Source organism: Gallus gallus, chromosome 1 (genome assembly GCF_016699485.2).
Source record: "Gallus gallus isolate bGalGal1 chromosome 1, bGalGal1.mat.broiler.GRCg7b, whole genome shotgun sequence".
NCBI classification, from domain to species: Eukaryota; Metazoa; Chordata; class Aves; order Galliformes; family Phasianidae; genus Gallus; species Gallus gallus.
The window spans coordinates 111,457,041-111,479,085 of record NC_052532.1 but is presented as its reverse complement, the minus strand read 5'-3'; the positions used below and the strand labels follow the sequence as shown (position 1 = coordinate 111,479,085).

The window sequence follows — 22,045 nt, the reverse complement described above, 5'->3', positions numbered from 1 at the left end:
AGTGGTCTATCTTGATTTTAGGAGAGCATTTGACACCGTCTCCCCCAGCATCCTCGCAGCTAAACTGAGGAAGGTGGGGTGTGTGGACGATCGAGTAGTGAGGGGGACTGCGAACCAGCTGAAGGAAAGAAGCCAGAGAGTTGTGGTCAGTGGGACAGATGAGTGTAGGTGGAGGCCTGTCGGTACTGGGACCAGTACTATTCGCTATATTCTCCAGTGACTTGGATGAGGGAGTAGAGTGCGCTGTTAGCAAGCTTGCTGATGAGACAAAACGGGGAGAAGTGGCTGACACGCTAGAAGGCTGTGCTGCCACCCAGCAAGACCTAGATAGGCTGGAGAGTTGGGCAGGGAGAAATGAGATGAGATACAACAAGGGCAAGCGTAGAGACTTGTATCTGGGCAAGAACAACACCAGGTACCAGTATAGGTTGGGGACTGACCTGTTGGAGAGCAGCGCGGGGAAAAGGGACCTGGCGGTCCTGGTGGACAGCAGAGTGACCATAAGCCAGCACTGCAAGAAGGCCAGTGGCATCCTGGGTGTTTTAGAAGGAGTGGGGTTAGTAGGTCAAAAGAGGTTCTCCTCCCCCTCTACTCTGCCCTGGTGAGATCGCATCTGCAGTATTATGTCCAGTTCTGGGCCCCTCCGTTCAAGAAGAACAGGGAACTGCTTGAGAGAGTCCAGCGCAGAGCCACAAAGATGATGAAGGGACTGGAGCATCTCCCTTACCAGGAAAGGCTGAGGGAGCTGGGTCTCTTTAGCTTGGAGGAGAGGAGACTGAGAGGTGGCCTCATTCATGTTTATAAATATGCAAAGGGTGTGTGCATCAGGAGGATGGAGCCAGGCTCTTCTCAGAGACAACCAGTGATAGGACAAGGGGTAATGGCTGCAAGCTGGAACATAGGAGTTTCCACAAAAATATGAGAAGAAACTTCTTCATGGTGAGGGTAACAGAACACTGCAACGGGCTGCCCAGGGAGGTGGTGGGGTCTCCTTCTCTGGAGACATTCAAAACCTGCTGGACACGTTCCTGTGTGACCTAATCAAGGTGTTCCTTCTAAGGCAGGGGGGAGCGAGGGGGATTGGACTAGATGATCTTGCAAGGTTCCTTCCAAACCCAGACATTTGGTGATACTGTGATTCTGTAACTGGTATGGAGAACAGACAGCAGCTATTACCATGAAGACATAAATAATAAATAAAATAAATAAATAAAATACTCTTTTCACTTCTTAGCCAGTATTCTGGCATTTAATTTTTCAAGAGAAATAATACAACTTTTTTTAGCTAATCCTCTTCTCTTCTCTTCTCTTCTCTTCTCTTCTCTTCTCTTCTCTTCTCTTCTCTTCTCTTCTCTTCTCTTCTCTTCTCTTCTCTTCTCTGCTCTGCTCTGCTCTGCTCTGCTCTGCTCTGCTCTGCTCTGCTCTGCTCTGCTCTCTGCTCTCTCCTCTCTCTCTCTCCTCTCTCTCCTCTCCTCTCCTCTCCTCTCCTCTCCTCTCCTCTCCTCTCCTCTCCTCTCCTCTCCTCTCCTCTCCTCTCCTCTCCTCTCCTCTCCTCTCCTCTCCTCTCCTCTCCTCTCCTCTCCTCTCCTCTCCTTTTAAATATCCCTTTTGTTCATTCCCTTTAGCCTTCCCAATCATTTTGCTCCCCTTTCCCTCTCCCCTCCCTTCCCCTTCTCTTCTCTTCTCTTCTCTTCTCTTCTCTTCTCTTCTCTTCTCTTCTCTTCTCTTCTCTTCTCTTCTCTTCTCTTCTCTTCTCTTCTCTTCTCTTCTCTTCTCTTCTCTTCTCTTCTCTTCTCTTCTCTTCTCTTCTCTTCTCTTCTCTTCCCTTCTCTTCCCTTCCCTTCTCTGCTCTCTGCTCTCCCCTCCTCTCCCCTCCTCTCCCCTCCTCTCCCCTCCTCTCCCCTCCTCTCCCCTCCTCTCCTCTCCTCTCCTCTCCTCTCCTCTCCTCTCCTCTCCTCTCCTCTCCTCTCCTCTCCTCTCCTCTCCTCTCCTCTCCTCTCCTCTCCTCTCCTCTCCTCTCCTCTCCTCTCCTCTCCTCTCCTCTCCCCTCCTCTCCCTCCTCTCCCTCCTCTCCCTCCTCCTCTCCTCTCCTCTCCTCTCCTCTCCTCTCCTCTCCTCTCCTCTCCTCTCCTCTCCTCTCCTCTCCTCTCCTCTCCTCTCCTCTCCTCTCCTCTCCTCTCCTCTCCTCTCCTCTCCTCTCCCTCTCCTGTCCTCTCCTCACCTCCCATCCCCTCCCCTCCCCCCCCTCCCTTCCCCTCCCATCCCTTCTCCTCCCCTCTTCTCCCTTCCCCCCCTCCCCTTCCCTCTCCTTACTTTTTAAATATCCCTTTCTCTTTCCCTTTTTCCTTCCCACTTTTGTTCTTCCCCTTTCCCTCCCCCTCTCCCCCTCCCTCTCCTCTCTTCTTTTCCTCCCATTCCTTTTTTCTTTTCTCCTTTTTCCTTTTTCATTTTTCCTCTTGTTTTTTCTTCTCCTGGCTCCACCATTGAAGACAAAACTCTCTTATTCTCCTCCATGTCTCACTAGAAAAAGGAAAGTCACAAGTCATGACTGAGCAATTTTTGCCTCAAACAGACTTTGAGAGCAAGAAAGAAAAGCTGCTTCCTCCCGGGATCCCTCTAGCAGAGGCAAGCTATAACTGCAATGGCAGGAGTGCCAGTACCTGTCTGTGGGCTCAAAGCAGCCGGAAAGAAGCTGTCAGTCGTGATGTCTGCCTGACAGCGGGTGAGGATGACCACCGCCTGGGACAGGAATGGCATGAACGTGCTGTGCTGTGGCGACGACGTGCAGCTGCGCAGGATGTAGTTGGTCAGTGGCACCTGAAAGAAGAAGGGGAGAAAGAATGACTGGCTGCATCCTTGACTCTGCAGGGCTTAACTGTGGACATTCAGCACATGAGCACTGCCTGCTCCCTTGACATGCTGCCAAGGCCTAAGCCTAAATTTCTCACCAGCCACTCTAACCAAGCCCTGGCTGTGCGCTCTGCTTGTGCTTCTGTAGCACCTGAGGCAAATGGCACAAGCCGTAGTGCAGCAGCCAGCAAAAGTCCAAGACACGTGGAAGAAAGTCTCTTACGTCCCGACAGATGTCCTTTCCATACATCTGCAGAAGGGTGATCATCCACCTCCCAGCAGCACGCACACGCATTCCTTTGGCCTTCCGGAAGGTGTCCTTGATGGCCATCATGAAGTCGACGGTGTCTTCCAGGGGGAAGTTCCTGTACACAATCTGCAGAGAAATGAGAAGCAGGAGAGATCCCATCACTGCTCTGCGGCAGCTCTTCAAAACAGAAAGCAGTCTTGAGGGCATTCTTAGTTCAGCAGCTTGCCGGTCGTTCAGGCAGCAATCACAATGCTCCTGCGGTCCATACCCCGCTATTAATACGTAAGGGGGTTGAGCCTTCTCTCAGCTTCTCCACCCGTGGTGTTTGCTTACATGCAAAGCCTACCTCCCAGCAGCCACAGTCTCACACACACGCACACACACACGCACACACACACATCATAGAATCAGCTCCTTGCACTGGGTGCCTTAAGGCCAGACATAGCTCAGTGCCTCCGGCTGCTTGCTGAGAAAAGTGATCTCAGGGTGACAGCTCATTCTGGAGATGGTGTGAGAGGCTGGGGGGAGCAGAGGGACGTGCAAAAGCCTACGCACTGAGATCCTACCACCCCTTTTTCGGTCCACTTACCCGTGCGATTTTGGAAGAGGTCTGGAGCTGACGGACGGTGCTGCAGTCATTCAGCCCCACACACAGGCTCCCGATGTCTCCTGTCTGGATGACTCTGTTGGTCGCCTTGGCTGGAAAGAGCACAGGGAGAAAAGGGAAGTCATGCTTCCAGAAACAGAACTGCTTTCCACAGGGGAGAGACAGAGAACAGGGTGGAGAGAAGAAGAGAGCTGCGCACAGTGCCTCTTCCTCCCGTAAACTGGGCCCAGCCCGTGGGGTTCTGGTAGTGCTGCGAATGAGAGCAGAGGGCTGGCGCACGCCACTCTACTCACCTTGGATTCGGAGAAGGGAGCTCAGACAGGTGACAGCCAGCTGGCGGGATGTGGGCATGGGATCACACGTCAGAGGCGCCAGCAATCCCACCAAGGAGCTAAAGTGCTTGCAGGCATCTCCTCTCTGCAGGGGCCAGAGGCAGGAAAAAAGCTGTAGGCAGCCCCAGGTCTCCCTAGCTTCTCCCACCTATGCCTTCCCCACACGGTGGGTGGCACAGCACGCACGGCTGGGCAGAGCTCGCCTTCCTGCTGAGGAGCACTGGGGAGGGAGCAGGGGCATGTGGTGGGGCTCTTTACTCACTCGAAGCTCTTCACAAGAAGCCAGCAGCTGGGAGCAGATCTGCAGGGCCCTCTTGCGCTCCCACATGTTGTCTGACGTCATGGATCTCTGCAAGACGTGGGGCAGAGCATCTGTCTCTCTGCGGACATCTTTTCTTTCCCTTCATGCCAGCCCTCTCCCCATCCCTCATTTCCCAGCACTTTCCCTCAGGGCCTGCCCTGTGGCTCCACGCGGCCCCCCACCTCGCTGAGCACCGGCACTGCTGCCCCCCGCTCTCTGCAGACACTCCTGCCTCCTAACCCAGGAGCTTTTCCTTGGCTGTGGCCTGCCAGGGGCTGGCTCTTGCCTTTCCCCCTGCAGGGCCCATTTCTCTGCCCATTTCTGAGCTCACAGTGAGCTGGCACGTCAGCAGGAGATTTCTCCCCCTCTCATCATCCTCTCAGTCCCCAGATCTCTGTCTCCGCTATCGACAGGCGCCATGCTTTCTCCCTTGCCCCACGTGTACTCACATGGACTATGTTCTGGAAGAAGCCACTGGTCTCTGTCTCGAGCAGGACCACCATGAGCCGGCCCAGAGCTTTCAGTGACATTTGCAGAAGCTGAAAGCAGAAGAGGGCACTGAGCTGTGGCATCACGGCTGCTGCCAGAGCATAGGTTGTGTGTGCTGAGGAAGGGCTCCAACCGAGAGGTGGCCGTGAAAGTCACGGCAGGTTACCTGCAGGTACTGAGCTGCTTGCTGTGACTTCCTGATCTTCAGCATCATCTTTGCTGAAGGGTGCAACACAACATTCTTGCAGCACAGACTCAGCATGTCACACATGTCCTTGGTTCCTAAAGAGGGCTTCAGCTTGCTGACAGGAGGAATAAAGGAAGAGAAAGCAGAAAGGGCCTTTAGCAGTGCTCGCCAGGCTGGTTCAGACAACATCAGAGTTTCTTCTAATGGACAGCTGCAAAGCCAACATCCCCAGCCTGTGCTGCTGAGCGCTGTCTTCAGTGCCAGCATCTCCCCGGCATCAGTGAACCACCTCCTGCTCTGATGGGAAGGAGACACCAGGTCTCCCTTCTCTTCCCTGCCAGGGGACAGGAGCACCAGGGCCTTTCTCCTTCCCAGAACCTCAGCTTCGCTGGGCACAGCAGCCCAGCCATCTCTCCTGTAGAAGTGACTCCCTCCCCCCTGCCCCCTCCAGGGCTTCGGGAGCTACCCAGAAGGGGGTCCACCATCCTGCCTTGCAACCCCAGAGGCTCCCACCCTTACTTACCTCAACTGCTCCAGGGCCAGAACCACCTTGAGGGGCACTGGGGAGACAGGGGTGCCCAAGTAATACTTCTTCAGCAACTCCTGCAAGTACCAGAGAAACACTGCCAAAGGGGGCACGTGAGAGCTCTTCCACCCAGCCCAAAGACAGACACGACGGCCACACACCAGCCCCATCACTCCCACATTTCTCACGGAGGCAGTGCAGGATGCAGCAGCTGCACAGCTGGTGAACCTAGCCGCTGCCCTGCCGCTGCCTGCCAGCACACAAGGTCCCCACCAGCGGGAGACGTGTGGCTGAGGGAGACCTGTACGGCTCCGGGGAACCGAGTCTCATGGCACAGCCCAAAACTCCACTGCAGACAGCTCTGGCTCTAGGCACTCACCGTCAGGATCTCCAGCAGCTTGCCCTTCAAGGAGGGGTTAAAGCAGGCCGAGTCACCCACAGCTTGGAAGGCAGAGCTGAAGTCAGTGATGCTCTGCACCAGCGCAAGCGTGTTCTGCAGGTCCTGAGGCCCAAGAGAGAAGAACATTCTTTGAACTGCGGAAAGGGCCAAGGGCTGCAAGGGGAACACGTGGGGGCAATGCTAAGGGAAGGGCTTGCATCTTCCTCTGAGCACAAACCAGTCCCCGAGGGACCTTTGGAAAGAGAAGGCCCATCTCAGCGTCCCCCCACGTGGAGGGGCTGCAGCTGGGTGCTCAGACAGCCTGGCACGCTACGAGCTCTCACCCGGCAGCTGCAGCTGTAGAGCAGCAGGATGTTGCCCACGATGTCTCCCTCCAGGCGGGCGAGCAGCTGTTCCTTGGAGGCACGCAGTGCCAAGCTGCCATGGGCGAGGATGAGAGCGCTGCGGGTGGCCTGAGCTCTTCTGCTGTCCAGCTCCATCTGTGTGGGGAGAAATGCCTTGAGACACTCGCTCAGCAGCCCCTGGTGCCCCACAATGCACCTGGGCTCCCAAGTGAAAATAAGGCAGCAGAAAGCCACGATGGAAATGCGTCATGCTTCACCTTCTTGCGTCTGGAACTCCTCCCATTTTGGCCTTTGCACAGCCTGGACGCAAACATGGTGAGCGTGTCCAGGGCTGTGTGGAAGTTGCTCTCAGCAGCATGGCTGAGAAGAGAGATCATTCCCTGCACAAAAGAACAAGGGGCAGTTGGCGCAGGCCTGAACCTACTGGCGCGGGCGGCCAGCCACAGTGGCCGGGCTGGTCCTCGCCTGAGGGAAACAGTGCAGCAGTGAGGAGATCGAAAGGCTCGGAGCAGGGCCAGGAGAAGCGCTCTGCCCAAGGGACAGACCGGGGATGCTGGCAGAAGCTGGCTGGGAGGAGACCTCACCTGGGCCTCAGATGGCTCCTCCGCGTTTGCTTCCTCCAGGTGTTGCAGAAGCTTCTCTTGGATGTGGAGGACTTCCGTACAAGCTCCCAGCACTGTCCCCAGAGCCTTGTACAGGAAAGACTGCATGGGAAGGGAAGAGAAGGGATGGGGAGGAAAGGAAGAAGCTGAGATGTGGCAGCAGCCTGACCTGCTGGGAGAGGGCCGGGTGGGAAGGACCCACGCTCCCTGGGAGATGCTGAGAGCAGCTGCAGGGCCGAGCTTTAGCCACCCCCAGGCAGTTTGCAGGGAAAGGCCTTCTGGGGGGCACGGGCCAGGGAAGCAGCGTGAGCCGCCCGTGTGAGCAGAGCACCACCCGCAGCCCCTGCCCCAGTTGAGCACCTGCGGCTGCACCGCTGCGTAGAGCCGGGGGGAACCCACCTTTTCTCCAGAGCTGCTGGCAGAGCTGCTCAGCCACCGGCTCAGCTCGCAGCTCAGGCCCTTGGTCCAGGCCTCATCCTCCATGGTGTCCAATGATGCCCTCAGGAACTGTTGGGGAACAGAAGCCAATGTTTCCTTGCCCTTTGCCTCTTCCCACATTGCCACGTCGCCGCAACCTTCTGGAGAGAGGTGACTGGAAGAACAGTCCCTCTCCCAGCTCCCCGCAGCATTCCCTGCCTTAAAGCTGCCTGCCGCTCTCCTCCTAGGAACCCCCATGGACTTGGGGGGCAAAGAGGAAGAGGCAGCAGCACCAAGGCGTGCAGCCGCTCCGCAGCAGCATTTGAGGGGCTGTTCCTGTCCCATATGGGAACGGGGCTCCTTGAGACAGGCAGATGCTTCTCTGCACCGTGCCTTCCAGCAATGCTGTACCTTTAGTAGGCGCTGCTCCCACCTTGCAGAGTCTGGGAAGCTCTCATCTTTCCCTGTAGAGCAACAAGAAGCAAAAGACCCTTGCTTGGGATCAAGCCACAGAAGAAGAGCTGCTGCAAACCAGGTTTGCCTGGGCACTCGGCACTGCCAAGCTGGGACCCGCACACCCTTCACAATGACCTGTCCCTCCCCACAAACACTGTCCCAGCAGGAACACAGAACTGCTCCAAGACTGCTGTCTGAGGGGACGTGAAGCGCCCATCCGTGCCCTGGAATGGGCAGACCCCCGGGGGGAAAGGTCCCCGGGCCTCAGTGCTGTCTCCCTGGAACGGGAACAGCAGCAGAGCAAGCGTGGGGCCGCAGGCAACGCTTCCCCTCTACCACGCTGCAGAGCTCCATTTTCACTCCCCCGCCTTCCCTGCCTCCGCCCCTCCCTCCCCACCAGCACTGTACCTTCGAGGCACTGCAGCAGCAGGGGGATCTCAGAGGCCCACGTGGCCCCCACAGCTCTGTGGATCTTGCTGTGGAGGTTTTGCATGAGGAGCAAGGCAGCGGCTTGGAGTTCGCTGCCTGCAAAAGGGCTCCCTGCCACCACCTGAGCAAGAGCGAGGAGAAGCAGGGTCACGTCTGCAGCAAGAGCAGCAGCTTCTCCCAGGAGGGAAGCAGCTTGGCTCTGCCCTGGAGGGCAAGGAGCAGCCAGCAGCTTTGCCCATGGTGCTGCAAGACCGGGAAGAGAAAGGCATCCCCACGGGTGAGGCAGGCACTGGCACACTCAGCCATGCTGCTTCCACCTCGGGGCTCATGGCACCGGCCTCTGGAGCATCTACTCACCAACAGGCGTGCCAGCAGTGTCTGGGGAGTCAGCAGTGGGCCTGTGGGGAGAAAGAAGGGCTGAGTAAGACACAGACACGACGTGCCCTGCCACACACGCCTCCGCTGTCCCTTCTGGGTGCTAACACAGGTCAACAGAGCTCACCGGTGGAGTTTCTGCTCCTACCTTGAAACATGGAGCTGAGGAAATGGGGATCCAGGTCTTCTACCTCCCGCACCATCAGGTCCCCTCTCTCAGCCAGCGCTTGGACACAGCGGGAGACCGGGATCAGCATGCCGGTGTACTGGGCTGGCACCACGTACAACAGCAGCCGTGGCCACAGGAGCTGTAGGGAACGAGGCGGTTGAGCATGTCAGCATTCCTGCCTCCGCTCAGAGATGAAGAGGACTCTGTGAATTCCCCTGAGTCTTGTGTGCTTTAGAGCACATTGGAGGAGAGACCGGGGGTGTTGGAAGGGGATGAGGAGCACGTGGTGTGAAGTCAAGGAGCGGCAGCGGGGCAGACTGTGACTTACTTTGGTCATCCCTCTCACAGAGACGTCCAGTGACCCCAGGATGTCCATACACAGCTCTTGGAGAGCTCCTTCTTCCCGGGCTTCCTGGGCAGAAAGGTCTCCGGCTGCCTGCACAACAGTGTTGTTGGAACACCGGTTCCTCTTAGTTCTCAGGAGCCTCTCAGGAGGCTCAGGTGTGGCCCCACCGGTGCTTCCGTGCCAGCCTCTGAGCCGCACGGGTCCTCCAACGGAAGATGCTGCCCAGTGTCCTTACCCTTCTTCCCGCGGTGCGGCTGAACTCACTGAAGATGTGCCCCACCACATCCCAGGCTGAGCAGCTCCGGGCGTTAGCACTGAGCACATCCTTGATGAAGCGCAGAATGGCCCTCCTCACCTGTCAGGAGTCAACTGTGGGTTTGATTTTCCTGCTCAGAAGGCAAAGGGAAGCCACCTACTCGTTGGGGCAGCCCTTTGGGCATGAGCAGAGACAACAAGAGAAGAGGAGGAGCCTTGGCTCCTCAGGCGAGGGCCAGGCCTTAGCACCAGGCTGTGCACTTTCCATGCACAGCACAGGGGCCTGACTGCTCCGCCCTGCCCGCTCTCCCCACAGGAGCCATCACGACCACGTGGTCGCTGCCCAAAGCACCTCCCTGGGCACCCCAGCCCTGCCTGTGCTGGCAGCAGCATCACCACCCCGGCAGCGCTTTCCTTTCCCAAATCAGCTCACCTGGGTCCTGGGGTCGCTGCACAGACACTGCACAGCCTCCACAACCTGGGGCAGCTTCTTTGCCATCACGGGCTCTGCAAGAGATGCGCAGAAGCATGCATGGAGGCACAGCCCAGATGGCAAAAGGGATCCCGGGAAGTCCCAACCCTCTGACCCTACTGACCATCAGAGCGAGCCAGAGCACCGAGCAGACCCAGGGCTGCCACGCGTCCAGCCTCCTTGTCAGCGCCCAGCTGTGACTGCAGAAACTGGACCGTTTCCTCTGGGCAGATCCGGGCTGCGGGGAGGAAATCCCGCACTGTGTTAGCCAGAAACTCGCACCCATTCCGGAGGTTTGTGAGAGAGGTTTTGGCCAGGGCACCACCAAGCAATGCACGAGCTCCTCTCCTTACCCTGCAGCAGGATGCAGTGGGTCAGCTCTGCTCTGTCAGCCTCGCTGTGCTCCTTGGTGTCATCAGAGAGCTGTGGGAACAAGGTCCATTGGAGAAAATTGCATCGGTATCGAGGATGGAAAAGAAACTGTGCTGCCAGCTCTCGTCTCCCCTGGCACACTCAGTAAGAGGACATGCAGACAAAACACAGCCTGACCCACAGCATCCCTGGGGGCACACACATGGCTCCGGAGCAGCCACGGGCATGCAGGAGCTAAGGCTGAGCAGCTGGCAGAGGCTCGGAGCTTTGAGTCCTCCTGAGACTTAGCCAAGAGGGAAACTGCCTTGGGCGCAAGGATGGGCTCCCCTCACCTGGTAGAACACAGCACTGGTGATGGCCAGAAACTTGTCCTTCGGGATGACAGATTGAACTCCCTCTAAGGCCTCCAGGAAGATATTGAGGCTCTGCAAGAGACCAGGAGAGGAAGAAAGGGCTGAAGCCACATCTAGCCACTTGGGAGCGGAGAAACTGATTCCCAATGGTTTGTCCGCTGGGAGAGCTCCCGCACAGGCGTTCTGGTTTGTCCCCGCCTCCCAGCAGCACCAAGAGAGTCCCTCTGCTCTCAGCCGAGCCCTGTTTGGGCATCGGTTGCAGGCATTTCCCACCCAGCAGCCCTCTTCTGCCCCATCAGATGTAAGTGGACGTGGTCTCCCTGGCCTTTAGCACAGAGCTCCTCAGGCACCCAGAGCTCCACGGTGGTGGTGGTGGTGGTGGTGGTGAAGCCTCGCAGCCCCAGGGGATGGGCCCCAGTGACTCCTGGCTCCCTTCTGGCTCCTGTCCGGGTTGTTCCTTCCTTGACGGAAGAGCTCAGGAAGCCTCAGACCTCCCTTGGACACCTATTCCTTCTTTCCCAAGGGCTCCCGGCCTCCTCCCTGCATCCCACTGACCCCCCGTGGCACTTGCACGAGCCCCACATCCATGCTGAGCCCTGCACAACATCTCACCTTGGTCCCCCTGCAGGTGTCTTGGACCTCCTGATACAGGTGCACGAGCCAGAGGAGCTGCTCCCAAACGTGCTCTCGGGGCCGCTCCTCTTGCAGGAGGACAGCCATCATGGTAGCCACAGCCCCGAGGACGGCCTGTTTGTCCTGGAGAGGGATGGCAGAGGCCCAGCATCAAAGACTGAAGGTCTGCCCTTCCTACAGGAGGGCTTTCTCTTTCCCTTCCCCTTCCCCATACCCCCGTGGCCCAGCAGGAGATGGGCTCGCTCTGGAGGGCAGGGAGCTTTTCCCCACGCCCTCATCCCCAGCTATCCCTGCCGCAGCGCTGTGACACGCGGCTGCTTCCTGGCAGGGAGATCCAGCCCACAGCACAAAGCCAGTCTGGGGCCCTTTGCAGAGCCAGCCTACTCCCTCTCGTCACCCTTCTGCTCTCAGCCCGCTGGGCACAGACAGAGCTGCCGACACGGATGTCCCCCCTGCCATCCCGGGCTGGGAACGCAGCAGTGCTCACCTTTTCCTCCTTGCAGTCCTGCCAGTGCCTCAGCACAGAGCAGAAGAGCTGGGAAAGATTCTGGTAGATCCGCTCGCTCTCCATGGCAGGCCAGGGGCATTGCTTTCCAGAGCACAAGTGAACCTTGACTCCTTCCAGCCATTGTTTCACAACTGAAGAAACACAAAACAAAAAAATAAACGAATAATTACTATTAAAAAAAAAAAAGAAAAAGATGAGAGACGGAGAGAAAAGGGAGCCGGTGAGAGCCTGCAGCAGGGCAAGGTGCAAGGGCTATCCCGAGCCCCCCTGCTCTGGGGCTGGCACTCACCAGCACAAGCAATGCGCAGGGTCCGGCCGCCTCTCACCCAGCCCACCACACTGCGCAGGCCGGCCAGCGTCAGCCACACGAAGGAGATGCACTGTGGAGCTGCAGAGGGGAAGGAGAGGGCTGCGGTCAGAGCCCCAGCAGCGAGGGAGGAGGGGCTGCAGCCCTGCATCCCCCAGCTCAACGCAGATCACGCACGGAGGGGAGAGACCCCTTTCCCCGGTTGTCGTAGACGTTAGGAAGCTGAGGGCACTCTACCGTAGCTGGTGAACAGTTTGCTCAGGGTGACGAGCACAAACTCCTTTGACATCTCCCCCACGGCCTTCAGGTGGCCCTGGAGCTCGGCCATCACCAAGGTGAAGTGTGTCCGGGCCAGAGCCACCAGGACATTGCTGGCAGCCATCCTCACGCTGTCCAGCACGCCCTGAAAAAGAGTCACTGGTGACACACGGCACAGGAGACTGCCTGAGGCCTTCCCTTCGAAGGGCTAAGCCACCGCCGTCCGCCAGCAGAACACCAGCGCGGGCAGGCGGCTCCCTTTGCCTTTGGGAGTGACCCCTCACCTGGGCTGCTGTCAGGTCCTGGGACACCTCAGCCAGCAGCCGGTTCAGCACTCCGCACGGCGGGCGGCTGTCACCTTCCTGCAGGACGTGCTCCAGCTCGCAGTACGCCTGTGCTCGGTCACCCTGGGGACAGAGATCAGTCCCGTTTTGCTTTGCCCTTCTTCCCGGGGAGCTGCCCGCCATGCCAATGTGCTGCCGCGGCCTGGCACCCACGGGACCGTGGCACTGGGCCAGGGCAAGGACTGGTGGTTGGATGTCCCCAGCTCACCTCGCTGTCTTGCAGGCGCTGCAGCAGCAAAGTCACGGCACAGGCAGGGACAGGGCTTGCCACCCTGCCTCTGGCCCTGCGACGTGTACCTCCGGGCACGCAGCCCACACAGGCAAAGAGACCTGGAAGGAAAGAGCAGAGCAGCTGCCGCTGGTGTTGCTTGGAGCCAGGGCCGAGCATCCGGCCAGCTCTGGGAGGAACGCTCCTCCAGCCCCACAGCGTGGGGTGGGCTGTGCCGGCACATGTGTGGTTGGCGGGGCGAGGGGAGAGAGCCTTCCCCTTGCTGGGGTACTGGAGAAACCACGGTGGGCAGCTGCACTCAGCAGAGCAAGGACGGTGCTGATGGCACGTCCTAAACAGACACCAGAGGCACACATGTGCTCGGGCAGCACCATGGTGTCCAGAGAGGTGGAGGGACCTCACCTCGAAGGGCTCTCAGCCGCTCCATCACAGCAGGATACCTCCAGATAGACGCAATGCTCTCTCTGGGTCCTCTTCCTGCGGGCCTCACAAGAGACTGAGCCACCGCTCCCACCGCTGCCACGGGGGTGTAGGAGGCAACAACTGTGACATCACACTGAGGAATGTCACCTCGCAGAGAATGACGTGCCCTGGGCTGGGGACCAGGCTGCATGCTGGGCAACCTTGCTGGCCCCAAAACACGGCATGTTTTTGTGACGCACTCGGCTCTGGGGTGGACATGTTCTATGCCGAAGCAGGGAATCACCTCAGCAGGAGAGGGAGAGCCCCTGCCAGGGAGCAGCTGCCGGGTGCCATTGCCTGGCACTGACTTAGTGACTGGGGACTCCATGCCGGGAGGCACTGCGGCCCCCATTTGCTGCACAGACAACCTCTCCGGAGAGCTTTGCTGTCTTCCAGGGACACGTGTCAGAGACAGTAAGGAGACTCCATTGCATCTGATCCAACAAAAAGTCCACCATCCGCTTGTTGGCATTGAAGTAGAGTCATGAGAGGCTGCCATGAGGAAATGGCAGAACATCAGACAGGGCCAGATGTGCTACACTAACAGAGAGGAAAGAGGGAAAGGAAAAAAAAAACTGAGAAACTGGGGATACAAGGCCGTCTCTAAACTAAGGACTTGGGAGAAGAACTCCCAAAGAAAAGCAACCTTTGATGGAGGAATTCCCTGACGGGAAGAAACCTCTTTGGAAGAACCACCCCACAGGCCTGCTTGCTGCAAAGATTCCTGGCTTTCTCCCATCTCCCGCAGTGACTGGATGAGATCCTGAGATCAAAGGACATACTACAAACCATGCTGGATCCACAGTGGTGACCATCTCTCTTGCTTTCTACAAAGGCTCCTTGCATTTATCTCTCTTCTATTGCCCATCTTTCCTTCCCCATATTCCTAAGCAACTGGGACTTGTAATAAACTGGTCAGGCTACCATTTGACCTGTTGTGTCTTAATCTCACCGTTGGGTAAACGTGTGCTAACAGAACCTCCTCTGCCTCCTATATATTGGAGCTTAAGATCAGTGCATCCCTAAGAGTAAGTAATTGGGTAAAGGGAGCAAGAGGCCTGTGGGGATGAGCACGGAGCTCACAGCTAAGCTACAAGGAAAGAAGAACATCCATGACCAGTGGAAGAAGGGCCTGTCCACCTGCAAAGAGTATAGGAACGTTGTCAGTGCCTGTAGGGATGCAACAAGGAAGGCTAAGGCCCTCTCTGAATTCAGTCTTGCAAAGGAGGTAAAGGATAACAAGAAAAGGTTTTCTAGAAGTATGTCAACAGTAAAAGGAAGACTAGGGAAAATGTGGGACCTCTACTAAATGAGCCAGGTGCCTGGGTAACAGGGAATTCTGAGCAGGCAGAGATTCTGAATGCCTTCTTTGCTTCAGTCTTTAATGCTAAGACTAGCCGTTAGGAACCCCAGGCCCCACACCCTGTAGGTAAGAGAGGAAGCCTGGGGAAGGGAAGGCTTCCCCTTGGTCGAGGAGGATTGGGCCAGAGAGCATCTAGCCAAAATTAATGCACGCTAATCCACAGGCCCCGATGGGGTGCACCCACATGTGCTGGAGGAACTGGCAGAGGTGATTGCTAAATGGCTCTCTATCATCTTTGGGAGGTCCTGGCAAACAGGAGAGAGATGCCTGAAGACTGGAGGATAGCCAGTGTCACTCCAGTCTTTAAAAAGCGCAAGAAGGCGGATCTGGGAAACTACCGGCTACTCAGCCTCACCTCCATCCCCGGAAGGATGATGGAACAACTTGTTCTGGATACCCTCTCCAAGGCATTGGAAGAGAAGAAGGTTATCGGGCGTAGCCAACGCGGATCCACCAAGGGGAAGTCACGCTTGACCAACCTGACAGCATTCTCTGATGTCATCACTGGCTGGGTAGATGGGGGGTGGAGCGGTGGATGTTGTGTGCCTTGACTTCAGCAAGGCATTTGACACCATATTTCACACCATTCTCGTTGTGAAACCTAGAAAGTGCGGGGATAGATGAGTGGATGATGAGGTTGGTTGACAACTGGTCGACTGGCAGAGCTCAGAAGGGTCTCATCAGTGGTGCAGAGTCTAGTTGGAGGCCTGTAACCACTGGTGTTCCCTGGGGGTTGTTACTGAATCTGGTCTTGTTCAACATCTTCGTCAGCGACCTAGATGAAGGGATAGAGTCCACCCTCAGCGAGTTTGCTGAGGATGCAGAGCTGGGAGGAGTGGCTGACACACTGGAAGGCAGCTGATGCATCATGCTCAGCAATAAAACTATGGTAGAGGAAGACAGATTTCAGGGTCTTTTTGCTTCAGATATGGCCATTCCTTGGAGACTGGCTAAGCATCATTCTGCTTGTGGGAATCAGTGAACAACTGCTTTTCCTTTGCTATTTGTTTTCCTCTTTTCTTTACCTATTAAACTGCCTTCATCTCAACTCACGAGTCTTCTTGCTTTTGCTTTTCTTGTTCTCTCCCTATCCCACTGGGACTGGTGGAGCAGATGAATGGCTGTATGGGTGCTTGGCTATGGGTTGGGTCAGCCCACGTCAGTAGCAGAAGATTAAAACACGTGTAGCCTGAGCACCAGCTGCTCTAAAACCTATCACAGCTTCCCTTCTGCCCATCTGTGATCTGCAATGAGGAGGGAGGAAAACTAGATGATCTTTGAGGTCCTTTTCAGCCCAGGCCATTCTGTGATTCTATGATTCTATGGTATATTTTTCTGGCTATTATTTTGGGTAGCATTATTAACAATAGGTGGAGGATGTGCCACTATTTTAACACTGTAATATGTATGAAATAGTAATTTCTTCCTTAGTAAGCAGACCTCAGGTAACATAGCATGCCCTTTATCAGTTTGGTGGTGGGTATCGCCTATTTCAAGCTGTTAAATCTGCTGTCTGCCCTCTGGGTCATCTGCTTGGCTCCTTGTTTAATCAGACAGACTTCCGTAAAGTGGACACACAGTGCTGCTGTTCCCAAGTAACGTCATCTAAATTCTATGTGTTTGCTCTGAAAAACTATTAACAACTAAGTGTGGGAGAACCTTCCTTTCCACCTATATCTGAGACTGTCTTCTGCTCAGATTTCAACTAAGGCAGGTGATGCTGGGGAGGGACGTTTTATAAGGGCACTTTGTGACAGAACGGAGGGAAATGGAGGAGGGTAGGTTTTGGACTAGATTTTAAGAAGCAATTCTTTGCTGTGAGGGTGGTGAGATACGGTAACAGGTTGCCCAGAGAAGTTGTGGAAGCACCCATTCTGGAAGCATTCAAGACCAGGCTAGGTGGGGCCTTGAGCAACCTGGTCTAGTGGGAGGCGTTGCTGCCTGTAGCAGGGGGTTGGAACTGCATGATCTGAAAGGTCCCTTCCTACCCAAACCATTCTGTAATTCTATAGTCACAATCCTGAGACAACTGAACATGAGGCAGTTTGGCCTTGTGACAACTGAAATCAAGAAGAGCAGTAGCAACTCACAAACTGAACATAGGTTTTTTGAGCTATGGAGTTGCCCATTCTCTGCTGAGTGGAGTAGACGAGATTGTGGCATTGCCTATTCCTGAGCAGTGTCCTTCCTGCACTTAACAGAGTTGCAGCTGAGCAAGCTTACCATTTATATGAAAACCACCCCCTCAGATGTATAGAAATATATTTTCAGCTAAGATTTCTGCTCCGTAGTTTCAAAGAATTATACTGTGACAATAACAGATAAAGAAGCGATTTTGCATATGCTGTCTTTTCAGAGCAGAAATCTTTATGGAGCAAGAATTTATAATAAAATTATTTCCAAACTTTTAATTGTAATGTCGTTGGAAGTTTTAATAAGTATTCTAATTGAAGTGAGTGCTAAATTATTAACTAAAATATTCTTACTTTTTAAAATGGCCTTTTAAAAATTAAGGCACTCTTAAGTTACAAAAGAGGGCAAAAGGCATTTCCTATTTTCGTACCCATTCAGCGTCAGTGTCATTCTTTCCCATCAGAACATCTTGCCTCTGCTGTCCATCCCTCAACAGATTCCTCCACTTGACTTGCTGGCTCTGGTTTTGGCAACAGTAACAAAAGTGGCTTTGAGAACAGGCAGTTGAAGACCAGGAGCTTGAGTTTATCTAGCTCTGTTTTGGCTTCAGAGCAGTCTAGCAGTCAGTCCACAAGGATGGAATATATTTCGAGTCATGCTGATATCACTAAGATAATCTAGATAGCATCTTTTAAGAGTATGCTTTCAGTCATTCTGTGAGATGGCTAGAGAAAAAAAATGGAATAAAAAAAAGAAAAGAAAAAAAAAGCAGGTAGGTGGAAAAAAAAAAGAAGTATGTGGTTTGTTCATCCTGCAGTCAATGCTACTGCAGCACTGAGACAACTGCATCAACGCTGACCCAGAGAGCATGTGGACAAACACAGGGATAGCTTACTCAGCAGTGATCTCTCTAACACTAATTGATAATTTTGGAAAAAGGATGGGAACTAACTTTGGGAAGGTGTGTGAGTAGGAAGTAACTTTGTCATGGCAGTCATAGAAAATTAGCATTGCAGACAGGAGTAGGGCTTTTTACAATTTACTGTGTGGTTAAGTCTCTTTGTATATGACCTGAATGGACAAAAAGATGGATTATTTTGATAGGACTGGTAGTAAATGCAGTAGTACTAATGCTGCAAAGAATGAATTTTGTCAAAAACTAATAGGCACAATTTGTGCATATTGTGATCAGACAGAGGCTAAAACATGTCAGGAAAGTCCTGGAAAAGAATGATGGCAGCCCCTGCCTTACAGGTTTGGTTGAGCCAGACGAGGACAGATGGGGAGGGGGCATTGGAAGGCCACGCTCTATGATGTTTCAATACTTAAGATGAAATTTACATTTTTTTATGTGCTAAAAGAAAATTGTATAGTTACCTTCTGTTTTGTGGACCTGAACTGCTTTATATTCCTTTCTTCAGACCAAGCCAGTGGAAAACTCATTTCAAAGGTGAATAAAATGTTTGCAAACCCTTAAGCTCCCACTTTTGTTTTTGGTTGGTTTTTTTTTGTTGTTATTGTTTTTGTTTTTGTTCGTTTGTTTTGGTTTTTTTTCCCCTTTTATTTAAATGGTGGTGGAATTGTGCCAAGTGAGTGGTCTTTGATCTGATCTTCAGATAGGAGCCCAGGAATTTGGGGGCCATGTGCAATGAAACTAAGAATGGTTTGCATGAAACCTGGCTCTTTTTTTTTTCCATCTAGAAAGAGTAATGAAAAACGAAGACAGAAACATACTGATCTTTTTCTTCAAAGAAACTGTATTTTCAAGCAAAAATCAACATCAAACTAGATGCTGCACATTCTGCAAGGTATACATGTAGAGCGTTGCATGTATTGTAGTCAAAACATCTAAAAATGTTGTTGAGGTTATGAGGTATGAGCTGAAGAAGGGCTATAATTTAGGCTAATGGTGAAACTGTAGCTTACTATGAGTGCATGCCGATGAAGTTTTAATTACGCGATCCTTTTTCTGCTTCTACTCTGAACCTTTTTTTCTCACGCTCATCTTTGAGTATTTCCTTACATCCCATTACTTCAAATTCCTTTAATTTGAAATCTTGGGCACTGAAATCTAAATTGTTACTTTTTCTAGTGCTTGTCACTGCCTGAAAAAAAGATAATCCTCTATTTCTAAAAAATGTGCATGAAATTTGAATTTCTGCATTACGTAGTGGCACCAAGGTATAAATTTATACACTGCTTTTAGATGAGCATCCTGTAGAAGCTGATATTGTGAAGTATTTCATGCTGTATTTCAACTTTTTTCAAAGCTTGGCACTCAGAGTCTTTAAGCGCATCCAGGAAGCTTAAGCTCTTCTCCAAATTCCACCCATATAGAATCAGGCAGAATGACTGGCTTTTATGAAATATTTGGTTAAGTGGCTTGATGGTGGTGAGCAGTAGGGCAAGACAGAGCAGAGACCTCCCAAGAGGCTTCATCTCATCGAAGCCGAAGGAGGTGAGCAGAGCCAGGCAAAGGACCTGGGAGTAGTTAAGGGTCTTGTGGTTTGTATTTATTTGAGGGAATGGAGGAAAGTACCCTTCCTTTTCTCAGTTCTGCTGCCTCCAGTGTGTCAGAGATGCATTTGGAGAGAAAGCCCTACTTACCGCTTCAGGGATCCAGACTGGAGAACCTCAGTCAAGGAAAATTAGGAAAAGTAACCTTCAGGACTTAACAAAGTAGATGATACCTGATAACCTGGCATATTTTGGAAAGCTCTCATAAAGGTAGTACAGACATAAGCCTTTTCTGCCCTTTTTGTGATCCAGCTGCAGCACAGTGATGGCATCCAGTCATCTGAAAGTGCATACTGATATTTTCCTTTACCTTGTGCTCAGAAATGACTGAAGTTGTGCTAGCCAAGGCTTTCCAAAGAAAAAAAGTAAAGCATGGGATGGATAATGACAAGGAAAATTTCAGTCCAAGCAGGTAAATAGGAAAAGTATGAAATATTTAAATTGCAGCTACCAATTTAAAGCTAGAGGGTAGTACCAAGCACCTTTCCAATCCACTTTTTGAAAATAGAGCTGTTTGGTACCACTCAGATGGTGGCGACGCACTGAAACCGGCTGCCCAAGGAGGTTGTGGATGCCCCATCCCTGGAGGCATTCAAGGCCAGGCTGGATGTGGCTCTGAGCAGCCTGGTCTAGTGGTTGGTGACCCTGCACATCACAGGGGGGTTGCCACTGCTGCTAAGACCTTCCTTTTGCCTTGGAAAAGGGATTGCCTCTGCCAGATCCATCCCGATCAATTAGCACGTGGTTCTTGCAGTTTCTTTCTCATACAATCTCAGAACCATAGAGGCTGGAAGGGACCTCTGGAGATCATCGAGACCGACCTCCCTGCTAAAAGCAATGTCCTACAGCAGGTTGAGCAGGAAGGTGTCCTGGATCACCCCCCTCGAGCTGCTGGCCACAGTGTTTTTAACGTGCCCCAGGATATCGTTGGCCTTCTTGGCTGCACGGGCACACTGCAGGCTCACGGCCAGCCTGCTGTCCATCGGGACACCCAGGTCCTTCTCTGCAGAGCTCCTCTGCTGCAGGTCAGCCCCTAGTGCAAAAAATATGCAGCTGTGCTTTCTGTTTTGATCCAGGAATTAGAGAATAGCTTTCAAGATTGCCAAAAGTTCATCAACATTTTGGTTGCTTTGCTGCTCCATTTTCCATTGATATGAATGGCCAGTTTTCAAATGGAACATGAAAAGCTGCAGTCTAAAGTCTGATCTCTTTATTAAACAAGATATTCACCGAGGGGAAGTCATGTTTGACCAACCTGATAGCCTTTTATGAAGACGTAACCAGGTGGATAGATGGTGGTAAAGCGGTGGAAGTGGTCTATCTTGATTTTAGGAGAGCATTTGACACCGTCTCCCCCAGCATCCTCGCAGCTAAACTGAGGAAGGTGGGGTGGTGTGGACGATCGAGTAGTGAGGGGGACTGCGAACCAGCTGAAGGAAAGAAGCCAGAGAGTTGTGGTCAGTGGGACAGATGAGTGTAGGTGGAGGCCTGTCGGTACTGGGACCAGTACTATTCGCTATATTCTCCAGTGACTTGGATGAGGGAGTAGAGTGCGCTGTTAGCAAGCTTGCTGATGAGACAAAACGGGGAGAAGTGGCTGACACGCTAGAAGGCTGTGCTGCCACCCAGCAAGACCTAGATAGGCTGGAGAGTTGGGCAGGGAGAAATGAGATGAGATACAACAAGGGCAAGCGTAGAGACTTGTATCTGGGCAAGAACAACACCAGGTACCAGTATAGGTTGGGGACTGACCTGTTGGAGAGCAGCGCGGGGAAAAGGGACCTGGCGGTCCTGGTGGACAGCAGAGTGACCATAAGCCAGCACTGCAAGAAGGCCAGTGGCATCCTGGGGTGTTTTAGAAGGAGTGGGGTTAGTAGGTCAAAAGAGGTTCTCCTCCCGCTCTACTCTGCCCTGGTGAGATCGCATCTGCAGTATTATGTCCAGTTCTGGGCCCCTCCGTTCAAGAAGAACAGGGAACTGCTTGAGAGAGTCCAGCGCAGAGCCACAAAGATGATGAAGGGACTGGAGCATCTCCCTTACCAGGAAAGGCTGAGGGAGCTGGGTCTCTTTAGCTTGGAGGAGAGGAGACTGAGAGGTGGCCTCATTCATGTTTATAAATATGCAAAGGGTGTGTGCATCAGGAGGATGGAGCCAGGCTCTTCTCAGAGACAACCAGTGATAGGACAAGGGGTAATGGCTGCAAGCTGGAACATAGGAATTTCCACAAAAATATGAGAAGAAACTTCTTCATGGTGAGGGTAACAGAACACTGCAACGGGCTGCCCAGGGAGGTGGTGGGGTCTCCTTCTCTGGAGACATTCAAAACCTGCTGGACACGTTCCTGTGTGACCTAATCAAGGTGTTCCTTCTAAGGCAGGGGGGAGCGAGGGGGATTGGACTAGATGATCTTGCAAGGTTCCTTCCAAACCCAGACATTTGGTGATACTGTGATTCTGTAACTGGTATGGAGAACAGACAGCAGCTATTACCATGAAGACATAAATAATAAATAAAAAAATAAATAAAATACTCTTTTCACTTCTTAGCCAGTATTCTGGCATTTAATTTTTCAAGAGAAATAATACAACTTTTTTTAGCTAATCCTCTTCTCTTCTCTTCTCTTCTCTTCTCTTCTCTTCTCTTCTCTTCTCTTCTCTTCTCTTCTCTTCTCTTCTCTGCTCTGCTCTGCTCTGCTCTGCTCTGCTCTGCTCTGCTCTGCTCTGCTCTCTTTCTTTCTCTTCCTCTCCTCTCCTCTCCTC

General features: G+C 53.2%; 1 protein-coding gene across 1 annotated transcript; it reads right to left on the bottom strand.

Annotated features, from left to right (window-relative positions):
* Positions 1-2,392: 2,392 nt before the first annotated feature.
* Positions 2,393-13,349, bottom strand: LOC100857444 (maestro heat-like repeat-containing protein family member 2B). Its single transcript, XM_040658049.1, has 31 exons — positions 13,214-13,349; positions 12,791-12,912; positions 12,523-12,645; positions 12,218-12,383; positions 11,963-12,061; positions 11,653-11,804; positions 11,145-11,288; positions 10,512-10,604; positions 10,161-10,230; positions 9,932-10,045; positions 9,769-9,842; positions 9,316-9,435; positions 9,063-9,170; positions 8,714-8,873; positions 8,548-8,588; positions 8,170-8,311; positions 7,717-7,769; positions 7,288-7,395; positions 6,871-6,990; positions 6,544-6,666; positions 6,266-6,421; positions 5,922-6,044; positions 5,540-5,619; positions 4,996-5,131; positions 4,790-4,879; positions 4,302-4,388; positions 4,001-4,124; positions 3,690-3,799; positions 3,074-3,226; positions 2,661-2,817; positions 2,393-2,520 (listed from the first exon to the last, which is right to left on the bottom strand). Exons 1-31 carry the CDS (start codon positions 13,236-13,238, stop codon positions 2,501-2,503), a joined length of 3,393 nt encoding a protein of 1,130 aa, XP_040513983.1. The 5' UTR covers positions 13,239-13,349; the 3' UTR covers positions 2,393-2,500.
* Positions 13,350-22,045: the final 8,696 nt, after the last annotated feature.